Source organism: Xiphias gladius, chromosome 2 (genome assembly GCF_016859285.1).
Source record: "Xiphias gladius isolate SHS-SW01 ecotype Sanya breed wild chromosome 2, ASM1685928v1, whole genome shotgun sequence".
Taxonomy (NCBI): Eukaryota; Metazoa; Chordata; class Actinopteri; order Istiophoriformes; family Xiphiidae; genus Xiphias; species Xiphias gladius.
The window spans coordinates 4,174,292-4,187,778 of record NC_053401.1 but is presented as its reverse complement, the minus strand read 5'-3'; the positions used below and the strand labels follow the sequence as shown (position 1 = coordinate 4,187,778).

The following is a 13,487-nucleotide window of genomic DNA, read 5'->3' as shown; positions in this document are numbered from 1 at the left end:
CTGGACACAAAACAAACTGACCATTAGCACACACGTAGGGGGGCTCGAGCTAATTTTCACATAGTAATCGCATTCAAAAAGGAAAGAAAAAAGATAATTATCCTCTTTCTAACCGGGGTGCTTTGCCTTTGGGCTCATTAAAACATTCACTGAAGGTAAAGGCTGTTAAAGCATGAAAAAATCTCATTGTTTTAATTTTAAAATGGCCAGTGTAGTTACTGAGACATTGGTTTCCTAATCAGGTAAAAATTTAAAACGATAGAAACAATCCAGCATCATTTCCCTTCGAAATACACACAGACACACCTCCAGCATTAGGGCATTTAAAGTGTCTAAAAAAGGCAGCTGCCAGTGAGGCCTGGTCACCCAGTGAGAAGGGCGTGTACAATGGCCATAGCAATTAAAACATACACACACACACACACACACACACACACACACACACACACACTATGCGTCAGTTCAGCAACAGTAGCTGTTAAATTCCCGTTTTGTCTGAATTTTTACTTAACTTGACGCTAGCTGGAGCAGGAAAAGCATGTTGCAGAGGAAAAAAAACTTAGAAAGCTAACGTTAGTCTGTTGACTCTCGATTGTAATGAGACGGTGCATTTTGCCTATTTGTTGCATCTTCAAAATATTTTCAATATATGTTTCAGGGTATTAATAAAAACAGGGTAAAAACCTTTCTGAGCTGCTTAGGGCCGCTGTTCTACAACTGACCTCTGTCATTTATTTTAGGAATGTGTGTAACTTATATTCTTGTCGGTGGTGTGTTTTTCAAGCTTTGTTACGAATATACTGAGGTTTTGAGGGTGACTCCAAAGCCCCACTGGCTCTCATTTTGCCTCTGGGCACTTCAAATGTCAGCAAAGTGCAGAGGGTAAAAAATTGCAAGCTTGAATATCCTGTGTGCTTAAGCATTAAAGGATTTAAGGCAACCAGGAAACGGGGAGATACAGAACTCTTTTGCAGATTGTAGAAAGATAAATCTGGTATTGTTATTGATATAAACTTAGAGGTTCTGTTCGTACAATAAATGGTTTTTATGGAAAATTGACAAAACAATACCAACTCAAGGTCCACCTACTGTACTACCCAGTGGACCTTTCAACCGTCTCACACAGTCTTTATCAGACTGTGTTAAAGACAGCACTTTCGTGCTTAGAAACAGCCCAGTTTCTGGTCTGTTTTTCGACGGCTATTGTGTGTGTTTCTGTTGTTAATGAGGTAAAACAGAAGAAGGGGCAACTTAGACGGCTAGAAATTATCCACCAATATTTACAGATTCCATTTTACTGTATACTGGATCACAGTAACCTACCAAAACGATACAATGTCACTGAGCAGAAATCCCTCTGTTTACTCAAAGTTTATTGATGAGGAAGAAAATTAAATGGCATGAAAATGGTAGAAATGTTAAGCATTCAGTATTATACATGTTATACTTGAGCATGTTTTAAAATGTCCGTAATAACAATATTTTTATTCATTAAACCTTTATTTATCCAGATAAATCCAGCTGAGGTTAGCGACCTCTTTTTCGAGGGAGGCCTGGCCAGGATGGCAGCATTGCAAGTTTCAAGGCTCAGAGGCTCAAATAAGCTAAGAACAAAGACGGTTACAGAATGACTGTCAATATTGGGGAAGCTAAAATAAGCTTAAAAACAAGGACAGTCATTAAAGGAGTCATTCACCACGGTTAACAGTAGACTTGAATTCAATCTAGGATACCGAGTTCTTTGATTTCATTTCCCTCTGCAAACTATTCCAAGTGCCTGGAGCAGAAAACATGAAAGCTGTCTTTCCTGTCTCTGTCCGTACCCATTGGACAGACAGCAAATAAGTGTCTTGTCATCTAAGATTATAAATATAAAATAGATAAATACGAAATCAGTGACATCGTATGACCTGTGCTTCAAAATAAAAACAGCTAGAACTGCCCATCCCTTAAAAAACAACAAGAGTTTTCATATTTTATTGACCGATACAAAGTGAAACAACAATTATGGTAAAGAAAATATTAGTATATGCTGTAGAGAAATAAAAAGAAAAGGAAAGGAAAGGAGCAAAGCAAAAATAAATATGTTGTTTGTGTAGATAGATATACAAGAGACAATTAAAATTAAAGATTTATATATGTGTATCATTTATTTTTTAATCACACAGTTTTTAATCATCCGCAACATAAGCTGCCTTCAGCTCCACTCAAACTGGCCGTCGAAGCGCTGATTGGCTGTCGCCTTGTACCGGGCGCGGTCTCCGTAACTGTCAGACAGGCGATTGGTTGGCCGGATTTGGTGCTCGTAGTGGGCGGGGCCTTACTGTAGCTGGCTGTCACACGGATAAGTTAGCCCATACGTTCAGCAGTGTAACGGGACGGGCGTCGTGTAATGCGGAGTTTTTCCCCTTGCTACTATCTATCTCGAAACTGGCGAACCGTTAAGAGCCGGAGGACACCCACCCCCGACCCCCACCCACCCGTTTCGTCGTAACAACTCACGCGTTAAAAAAAATGGAAACACTGAAATTCATTTGAATGGAGTCGAGCTACCGTGTTTGACGGGAGCAGAGGAAGGTGGACTGGGAGACGCTTGAGCCGATTTGAAACAGGAAATCATCCCATACTGAGCAAACAGTGATTCCCGTGAACGCAAACGCACGGAGGTTTTCGTCGGTACTCAGCGCGTTTGGAGTTCGTTTCTAGCTAACAGCTGTTCAGTGTTTTGATTTGTTTTTTTATTTTTTTATTTTTTGATTTTTTGGGGGGGTTGTTTTTGATGCGGCAGAGTTTGAGTCGAGAAGTTTTCCCCGCAAATGACGTGGAATAGCACGATGAGCAGTGGCTACAGTAGCTTGGAGGAGGACTCCGAAGAGTACTTTTTCACGGCCAGGACATCTTTCTTCAAAAAACCGTCGGGCAAAGTCACAGAAAGCAAGGTAAACCCTTTTAAGTACCATCCGCTTCTTTCTGTATAATCTCCCTGCAAGGAGTTTGTGTTTTTTTTTTTTTTTTGTGTGTGTAAATGTCCACTTGTCTCATTCAGACGGGGCGTCGCTCAGAACTTCATTCAACAATCTGTCAAATCAATACTCCCTGACTTACTAGCAGAAGCACATATGAAATCAAATTGACTAAAGCACATTTGTCATCATGTAGCAGTCATACTTTAGTTCGGGCATATATTCAGTATTAAAAAACCGCATTCATTTAAATTGAATGGTCACTTTTTGAGTTAGTTCACCTGTTGTGTCCCTGTTGCCGTCGCCCAACAATATCCACCGTAGAAGGAGCAGAGCCAGCTGTGAAGCTAATGATCTTTTAAGTTCCTTTCTGTGCCGAATTTACCTGACGACCCTTAACATTTTTAAGTTGTAAAGTTTTATGTCCTACCTTTGGCATTGACTTGCCTATGACCTAGGATACATTAAATCGACAGAATTGTCAATGTGGTTTGGCAAGTGTTGCTGCAAGTTAGAGGAATATTTGCATAACAACAGCAAAACCCAGTCTGTGGCTTAATCCCCTTTTGACAGTTGTCAGGTTTAGCCTACATTTCATTTGACAATAAGTGTCGAGTTCCCCCCTGTTGCAGATTAGTATCAGTTATGAAAGTCTTAAAAAATGAGGAGAATGGAGCCATTTAAATTTTAAAGTGGTTTTACTTCTTTGCATATAGATGGGTCCCTAAATTGAGCACAGAATCAAAAATAAATAAATCTTAAAATACAGAAGTAGGAAACTGTGATCAGCAGGCCAGTGGTTATTACCCTCAGGGACTCACATGAGGCCACCACAACCCCCAACTTTGTGGCCCATTTTGCCCCCCCCGTATTGAAACAACCTTGAATAAAATCATACATTCTAACCTAAATTAAAATTTGTTTGTGAAGTCTCTGCTTGCCTGCAAACTTAGAATTGGGCTCTAAATTGAGCATTGGATTGGGTAAAAATCAAAGACATTTGGCTTTATCAAGTCTGGAACTCGAAAAATTGGGTCACTCTTCAGGTCCTTGTCTAAACACTGGCCTGCTACAGTCTTCAAGTGGCTCTCACTCACACAGAGGCATTAACACACACGCTCAGTCTCTCAGACAGTCTTGCAAACACAGCTGGTTTGTTCCACGGCTTCAAGATTCAGCCTACTGTAACAGAATCGAGCTATTCTACTTCTCTGCCCACGTAGTGTGTGTGTGTGTGTGTGTGTGTGTGTGTGTGTGTCTTAGTGTGTGTGTGACATGGGTTGCTTGGATATTCTACAGCAATGCATGACCCTTCACTTTTCCATGACAACCCTTTAACACAGGTCCTCATTCCACATGGCTGTGTGTGTGTGTGTGTGTGTGTGTGTGTGTGTGTGTGTGTGTGTGTGTGTGTGTGTGTGTGTGGAGTGTATGCACAATGTAGCCCATACAGTGCTGCAAAAGGGGTTGTGACCTGTGGTGTCTTAAACTGTGGCTCCAGGCCTGAATCGGGACGCTGGAAGCAGCCTGGTGGTTTCCAAGATGCCAGCAGTAATTAGAACACAGGGGTGGCGTCCTTTGGGAATAATGTGTGGGACCGCTGTAAGAAATTACTGGCCCTTTATTGGAAAAAGGGAGGTTACTGTGGAAGTTGTCGTGTTTTTACGTTTACCATTGAGTTGTACTTGTATGCAGGCCGTAATAGAATACCTAAAATACTGGAGTCGGCCCACGCTTGGAAATTTGAGAATTTGTGGTAACTGAAATAAAGCTGGCAGCAATACTCCAAATGGAAATTGAAAATGCTGTGTCAGTAAACGCCAGTGTACCAACTGTTAGGAAGATGCAACTTTCAAACAAGATGCCAACATAAAATTGTATGGAAACTATGAAAGTAAATCTAAATTATATACTTTTTTTCAATTGCAAGACATTGTTAACTCCATGGAGGCAACACCACGTTGAGGTTAGGGCTGCAAGTAATGGTGACTTTCAGTACCTGTTGATTTTTTATTTTTATTTTTTTTCTTTCTTTTTTCTATTTACAACTAATGAATTAAGCTTTTGGTGTATATAGTCAAGAAAAAGCAATAATAGTCTATCACAATTTCCCAGAGCCCTGTATGACATCTTCAGATGTCTTGTTTCGCCTGACCGACAGTCCAAAACCCAAACATATTCTGATTACAATTATGTAAAACAGAAAATAAGAAACTCCTTAATTATACTTGTCTGTGCTCTCTGGTGGACAAAATATGTGATGATGAAACTGCGTGTAAATCACCTGAAACCTATCTTTGGCAGTTCGGTACTATAAATTTCCTGTATTACTCATTGACTATATCAACCAAGGCTGATAAGATAACTTAGTTAGAGACATGTTTTTTTGAGTAATGTATTCTGCCAGCCTTACCGTGTAGCAGTGGTAACAATAGTAATGTTTCCAAATTTGTACGGCAGAATTGATTTGGGCATTACGTCCAGTTAGATTTGGTCGCACACAAAAAGATTTTTGTCTTTTGTTTTTGTTTTTTTTTGTATGTTTTTCTTTTATAAAGTCTGCATAAAATGCTTTGGAAAGTGCAAATTGGCATTCATGTGTGTTTGTATAGATTAGAAAATTCGAAAGTTAGTGTTGTGAAGTGTACAATCAGTATCAGCAGTGGCACTGTACGACTAGCCCGTGCATAATTATTAAGCAAGGTACCAGGCTGTGGTCTATATGAGAAAGGGAAGTTTTAATAAGCTCCAGTTTAAACAGAGAGAGGGAAGACAAACAGTGAGAAGAACAAAGACTGAAGGACTGACGGATGGATGGTCAGACGGGCAAACCCGATGTAACAGTCTGGGCCAGAGAGGATTTATCTCTAGACTGAAGCAGGGTTTATACCCACTCCCCATCAACGCGCACGCACGCACACACACACACACCCATACACACACATATACACACTGGACAGCCAAAGAAGCTCATCTTCAATTCAAATCACAGACTGAAGGCTTACTGTGTGACATATTCATCATCATCTTTGAGACCTGGTGTTGGGAGCCCACGGCCATGTTGCAGCAGGCACACTTCCACTGTAGAAAATTGCTGATCGTGATTTGGAATCAGGATTTGATAAGACCCTCAGTCTAAACAGTACCCAAGTCTTGTATGCACAGTCTTTTCACTATTCCATTTAAAAGAGATTCAGTTTTTTGGTATTTGAGCTCGGGGAGGAGCTTTGAGGCCGTCACACCGACAGTGCTTTCCACAAACGGTGCATCAGTGGTAACTGCCTCCTAGCAGCTGAATTCCCAGCCTGTAAATCAGCTTACGATTTCAGCAGCAGTAGAACATGACAGCGTTAATGTGTGACCGTCGCCGCCGTGTCACAGATTCATGAGAGGAACTTGGCTCTTTGCATGTGTCAATCTTGAAAAAAAGGAAGTGGTATTTCCTCACAAGTCGTAGAGCGAACTGTGTGTTGACAAAAACCGTGCTGTTGCTGCGCAGGCTGTGTTTGCCTTTCAAATGAATTGGCCCTTATCAAGGTGTGTTCTCCATTTTATTCATTTCTATTTGTTTTTTTTTAAAAACACACTGCAAGCCATTTCATGAGTCCGGTTTGACCAGTCTTTGTGCCTCTTTATTACTCTTGAGGTATTTTTTTTTTTTTTTTTTTTTCTCTTATGGGAATTTTTCTGGAATCCCAGCACACTTTAAAGTGAGGTCATTCTCTACCGTTGAGCTTAGAATTCGACTTCCTTATCTGTTGTTTGTGGGAAAAGTACCGTATGTTTTTTATCTCCAAGGGCAGCTGATAGACAGACCGAGCGGCAGACAGATACGGATCTTATCTCTCTCTCTCTTTTTCTCTCACACTCTCACAGCAACCTACTCTATGACATCACCAGCTTATTTTTTTGTTCCAGCAGCAGCAAAACTAGACACACCTCGTTTCGCAGACTTTGTACATTCCCTACCTGTAAACTGAGTCTGTTTTTCCTCCTCCGTCAGAGCGAGTTTTTTGGTGCTTTTAGCATTTATCTTTCATCAGCCATTGCAGTGATTCCTAACATTTTTGCCTCGTGACCCCTTTTTTAAAGAAACGGTGTCTCCTTAGCAGCCTCTAATGACCTATCGTCACTGGTTGTGTATGTCTGTGGGTTATGACCAGGTCAACCAAAGAGGGACATTGTTTGACTTGAATTAGACCTGATTCGCAAAACCGAATGCGATGTCTCATAATGTCTTGTTTTGTTTGAGCAAAAGGTGGAAATACTCCAAAATATTTAGTTATTACAATAATAAAAAGCACCATAAATAATAAAAGCAGGGAATCTTCTCATTTGAGAGGCAGGAATCAGGAAATGTTTGAAGAAAAACGGCGAAAACCATTAATCGATTTATTAAAATGGTTGCCGATTAATTTCAGATCCAAACCTCTTCTAGATCAGTTCACTGATTGATAGAAAATTAATTGGCAACTTTTTTTAACAAAGGGTTATCCCGCCAAAGCTGCAAGAAATTCACTGGTTCCAGCTTCCCAAATGTGAATTTTTTATTTTTTTCTTAGTTCTCAGTGACGGTAAACTGAATATCTGTGGATTTCGGACTGTTGTTTGAACAAATCGAGATATTTTAAAATGTCACCATTGGCTCTTTGAAAATTTTATGGACGAATCGTCAGCAGATTACTTGATAATGAAAATAATTGTTACCTGCAACCCTAGTCTAAGTAATGCTTACAGGCCTGAAGATATAAAGCTGAAAAATAAAAAGATTACAGAAATGTCAGGGGAAAAAAAAGAAGATTTTTGCAAAGCATGAACATTGCAGGTCTAAGTTATGTCTGTAGTGTTTTACCAGAATGAGTTTTTTTTTTTTCTTCTCCTTTCGAAGCTGCTGATCCTTAAATATTATCAATTTTATGTCAGAAATAAGTGTACGAATATTCAGGGATGGAAGAGACACTGAAACGGCATTAAAGGCACAGTCACATCAGCATATAAAATGGACAGATTTTGCATCGAAATCAGTTTGTTTCAATGTAATCGGTGCGATCGCTGGATTCGCTCACGGGGGCTAATAAAATCCGCAAATATCTTTCCTGTGGAACCAATGATAACAAACCAAAATGCTGCAGTAAAATCAGTTCTCATAGAGAGCTAGTGTATAACTGATAAATTATATGATAAAAATATAACCAAGGAAACTGTATTCCTAGAATAGAGGGACAACATTGGCTTATTCTTATTAAATTTCATCTTTGGAAAATCCTGTGTTGTCTTTCCTGTCCTCATGTACACGTGAATCCAAATCCGTACTTTCTCACATTCTCCCCCTCTCGATTTCCTTCCTCTGTCTTTCCAACCTCACCCCCCGTTTTCTCCTCCTCACCCCTCCAATCCCCTTCTCTCCTCCCGTCGTCCTCGTATCCTTCTCCATTGTGTGTCACTTCCTGCCTGTTCTCGGCTCTCTTTCCTGTTCTCTCAACGCCAGCGAGGCCACCTAAGGTTTGTTGTTGTTTGGTAACTACAGCCGCACTGATTCATAGTAATGCACCTTGACGATTTGAGGCACCTGCTCTACCTGCTGTACCACAGCATAAAACAGAATAGAGTATAAAACTGTTTTTCTTTGTTGGGTAAATCACTTTTTCCTCTGCTTCGATAAAATAAAGACACGAATTTGAGATCTCTTTAATGTTTCATCACATTTATTACTTTCCGCTGTTTTCCCCCCGGGACATTGTCTTTCAGAGGTGTCAATGAACACCGTTTTCTGCTCATTAAAGTTCATAGACGACGGCCTAAACAATAGCCTCGCACTCATTCGACCATATGGCATTTGTTGTCTGAAATGGCACTTACAGTAGGCTCTTATTCCCCAAAGGTTAATGTTTCATTCCATAAAAGTGTGGGTTTTTTTTTCTTTTTTCTTATGATATTATCATAAAGGAATTAACCTCCTGCTCCTCACTTTGTCATATCTCCCTTCTCCTGCTACCACTTCTGTTTTTGAAACTTGATTCCAGACTGAAACCGCAACACAGGTTCTACACCTGTTGCTTGAAGCCTGTCGATGTTGGAGTTAGAATTTGGCAAACAGCTGGTGCCAGTGCCCGGCTTTAGGATGGCGGCAGCCTCCTGTCTGATACTGTAGCCACAGTATAAGCCAATAAGTTGAAGTTGGAATCTCAGTCGTGCTGTCCTTGGCCCTCTTTGAACCTTGCTAAAGACTATTAGGCCACATCCACTGATGCTTAAACTCATGATGATTAAACTCATGACCCACTAAGCGTTGTTCATCTCTTAAAGACTGTAAATAAAGTCTTAAGATTTATCCTTGTTCTCCATCATTAAACAATACTTGATTTAAGCAGCAGAGTCACCCAATCCACCAGTTTTTGAAGACAATGAATGCAAAACAGGATTTCACAAGAGTCTGTCTGTTACTATAGCTTCTTTAGCTGCCACAGCAAGAGGCCACGGGTCGAGCATCTTGCATCAAGCGTCGTGTGAGTGACTTTGTGTTTATTTGTTTCTTTGTACGACTCGCAGTTGTGTTTGAAGGGGGTTTTAGGCTCGCAGCACTGCCATGCCAAACATAAACACCCTCTGTGTTTACACACAGGAGTCAGTGTCAGAGATCTTGCTCTCTTTGTGTTTGCATGTCGTCTCCATGAGGGCCTTGACGATTGTACTGCACGCAACTCGAACAACCAGTTACTTAAAGTTGGCAGTCAACTAAAAATTTAGTGTAGACCTTTACTGAAACGGATCATTAACTTAGCAGCTGCAGCCGCCTCCGATATGGTGAATTTTGTTCTGTAAGAGCTCAGTGAATGTGTTTCTGTTGTTACTTTTGCTTTAGGAAAACCCCCCCCTCACCATGGTGTTGCAAGGTTTTACTCAGCAACAGTGGTGTCAGTCTGTAATATAGCTGTGGGTAAACTTTGCCTCAACATGCCAAGAAGAATTTCACTCGTCTGAATTTCATTTTCATTTCTTTGTGTCTCTTGATGGTCTGAATGCTGCTTCAGAAGTTCTTACACTCTGAGAGGATTTGTATTTACACGGACACCCTGCGTCGTTTACCAGAGCTGTTTTTAAAAGTGGGTTTTGCACTCCAGTTACAACAGGGTAGGGTGCGGGGGAAGCCGGAATATTTGTGAGAATTAGCTGCTTTTCTATTTCGTATATGAAAATAAATTAAATATTTTTGTGGCATACAGTTTGTCTGACCAAAAAAAAAAAAAAACCCTTGAGGATGTGTCAGAAAGTTGCGATGAGCACTTTTTCCCATTTTTACGCATTTTAAAGACAAAACGATTAAGCGATTAACTGGGAAAAAAATATGCAGAATAATTAATGATGGAAATAATCGCTAGTTGCAGCCCTAAATGATTGTTTAAGTCAAATGCAGAGTGATTTCACAGTGATACAATGCCATCACTGTGAAAGTCACTTGTTGCTCTCCCTATTTTTTAGCCATGCTAGCAATATATCTCTATGGACGGCGACATGCGTCTGTCTATCTGTCGGTCCACCGCTTTGGTCCAGACTGAAATATCTCAACAACTATTTGGATGAAACAACTATGAAATGAAATTTTAGCAGACATTCATGGTTCCCAGATGATGAAGCCTAATGACTCTGGACATCCCACATTTTTTTTTGTTTTTAGTTAAATATTAAAACGACTATTGTAATGAAATCTGGTACAGACGTTCATGTCCCCCTCAGGACTAATTCCAAAGACTCTGGCGATCCCTTCGCTTTGTATTTAGCACCGTCATCAGGTCAAAGTTTTAATTTGTCCAGTACTTCAGTTTGTTGCCAAATACCTGTTAAACTAATGACATTCCCAGGAGCCTCAGCTGTACTTTGTGTTTAATGCTAATTATCAAACTAAGATGGTGAACGTGGCAAACATTGTACCTGATAAACACCAGCATGTTAGCAGTTAGTTCAAAGCTCCGCTGTGCCTAAGGACAGCCTGACAGAGCTGCTGGCGTAGCCTTTAGCCTCTTCGTCTTGTTTTCAGCAAGAACAAATTTAGTCAGTGTGTTTCTGTTGTTATTGCTGTAATAGAAAGATCCCTCCAGTGTGGTGTTGGACGGTTTTACTCAGCAACAGTAGTGTCAGAAAATTGTGGTTAAAGTTCTCCTCAACCCAGCTAGAGTTTGTCTGACTTAGATTTAAGTTTTAGTGTCTCACTGGGTGGTGTAATTTCCGCTCCAAAAGCTTTCACACACTGACAGGAATAAAATTTACAAGGCACCCTGCATACTATACTGCATTGTAATTACTTTACAGTAAACAAGGAAAGGTCAAGAGGAAAGAATTAATGTATAAAATGTCAAGCAAAAATATTAAGTTTAAGTTTACTTCATTACTTTGTGCGTATGATATCAGTCAATTTAATTGCATGAGCTAACAAAGTCGTGCGTGTCTGCGTGTCAGTATGTGTGTGTTAAGAGACCTCTGGCAGTGTGGCGTTTAAAATTACAGTCTCTGTTGACCGTCTGCAGGTTACATAAAGCTTTTTATGAGACTTTTTGCCTTTCCCCTCTCCAGCGCCCTGCTTTTCCAAAGGAAACATAAGTGGAATTGTTCTAAAGTGTGTGGCCCTCGCTATCTCTTCAAACAGAACCAGATTGCTTTTATACTTAAAAACACACAGACACAAACACACACACACACACACACACACACACACACACACACACACACACACACACACACACACACACACACACACACATATACACACACACCTCCTGTAACACAGCAGTGGGCTGTGTTGTATAATAAGATAAATCTGCCTCTGAAAGGAGCCACCTGCGTCATGGAGAATATGAGGTGTTTGTCAGGACTGCGTCTGTGTTAGAGAGAAAAGTGGAAAAGGGAAAGAGTGTATATATATACACACATATACATATACATACATATATACATACACACACACATATATGTGTGTGTGTATGTATATGTATATGTATATGTATATGTATATGTATATGTATATGTATATGTATATATTTTATTCATTTATTGAATGATTGATTGATTGTATATATCTTTATCTAATTCTTGCTTCATCTTTCTCTTCTGAACACTGTTCTACTTTTAGTTATTAAGTACACTGTTTCAGAGTCTTTTCCACTCTGAAAAGAGTTATTTCCTAATGGGAAACTCTGACTAATTTTAGGTTTTAGGTTTTAGGTTTTATTTTCTTTTTGGCATGTGAAACGATGTTTCCTTTTCATTCACCTCTGGACTGACACGGTTATCTAACAGTGGTCAGTTGCATTTAAGGGCTGATTTGAAATATGTCTGAGAATGGAAAAGGGTAAAAAGCTGGCATCGAATAATTGATCAGATTCTTAGTTTTGTTTATTTTTTTTATTTAACACTAATGCACTGAGAAGTTTGTCCCCTTTTTTTTTTTTGTTGTTGGTAGCGAAAAAGTATTGTTTTAGTATTTGGTAGTGAAACTCATCAAAAAGTTCCTGAGAACTGACTGACTGGTTAGTCGAAAGAAACTGATAAATTATTCACTGGTTCCACCTTTTCAAATGTGAATATTTGCTGCTTCTCTTTGACACACATGATAGTAAACTGAATGTATTTGAGTTTTGTACTGTTGGTCGGACATCATGTAATTTTAAGATGGCACCTTGAGCTGTGGAAAATTTATATTGGGCTTTTTTTCACTTATTTTTTGACGTTTCTCCAGTCCTAGTTTCAATTTCTCAAATGTGAGGATTTGCTGCTTTTTCGCTACTTTATTTCATTGTAAAGTGATTCTTTAAAGAATCTCTAAATCACCTTTGACTGCTGGAACTCGTGGTAGTTTTTTTTTTTTTCACTTTTTTCGGACATTTTATAGACGAAACGTTACAGTCAGACACATTGATCGACAATAAAAACGTCATCATTAGCTGCAGCCCTACATTAACTGGCTACGGCATGTTTCATCCAGTCCTATACGCGCGTGCCTGGTTACAGCTCATGGGCCTTGTCACCAGTGATGAATCACGCAACCAGCTGCTTCAAACCAACTCTGTACTGTCCTGCTCTCGTCCAAACTCTGTGAACAGGTGGTCAATTGGTTTATTACCCCCCCCCCCACTTTGTCTTACCTGTGTGTGGAGAGACTAACCACCTGTAGCATCATATTAGGAGGTCAAAGGGCACCAGATGGGAGATGTGTCCTACCTTGGGGACACAGAAGGACAGTATTTTTACTTTTCACCAGCAATAGCAGACATTGCTTGAGTTCGTCATGCTATTAAAGATTATTTAAAGAAATCAGATCTCAAAGTTAGAGATTTAAAGCAGGCGTCATCGGAAATATATTGTGTCCGCTATCCCTTTTCTTTTCATCTTAATTTTGCTCTAAAATATGTTTTTATTTGAACGTATTTGCTTGAAAATGCCAGGACTCCCTTGCATTTTCACGCCCTCCAAATGCTGCTAATTACAATATATCAGCTATGTATCGCTGCAGTCAGAGATTGGTATCCGGTT

At 39.8% G+C, this 13,487-nt stretch overlaps 1 protein-coding gene across 1 annotated transcript in view; it reads left to right on the top strand.

Moving 5' to 3' along the window:
* Positions 1–2,495: 2,495 nt before the first annotated feature.
* Positions 2,496–13,487, top strand: part of rassf3 (Ras association domain family member 3) — a 37,375-nt gene continuing 26,383 nt past the window's right edge. The window contains exon 1 of the mRNA XM_040149425.1: positions 2,496–2,939. Within this exon, the coding sequence (XP_040005359.1) occupies positions 2,817–2,939 (123 nt within the window). The 5' untranslated portion in view covers positions 2,496–2,816. The remainder of the gene's footprint in view (positions 2,940–13,487) is intronic.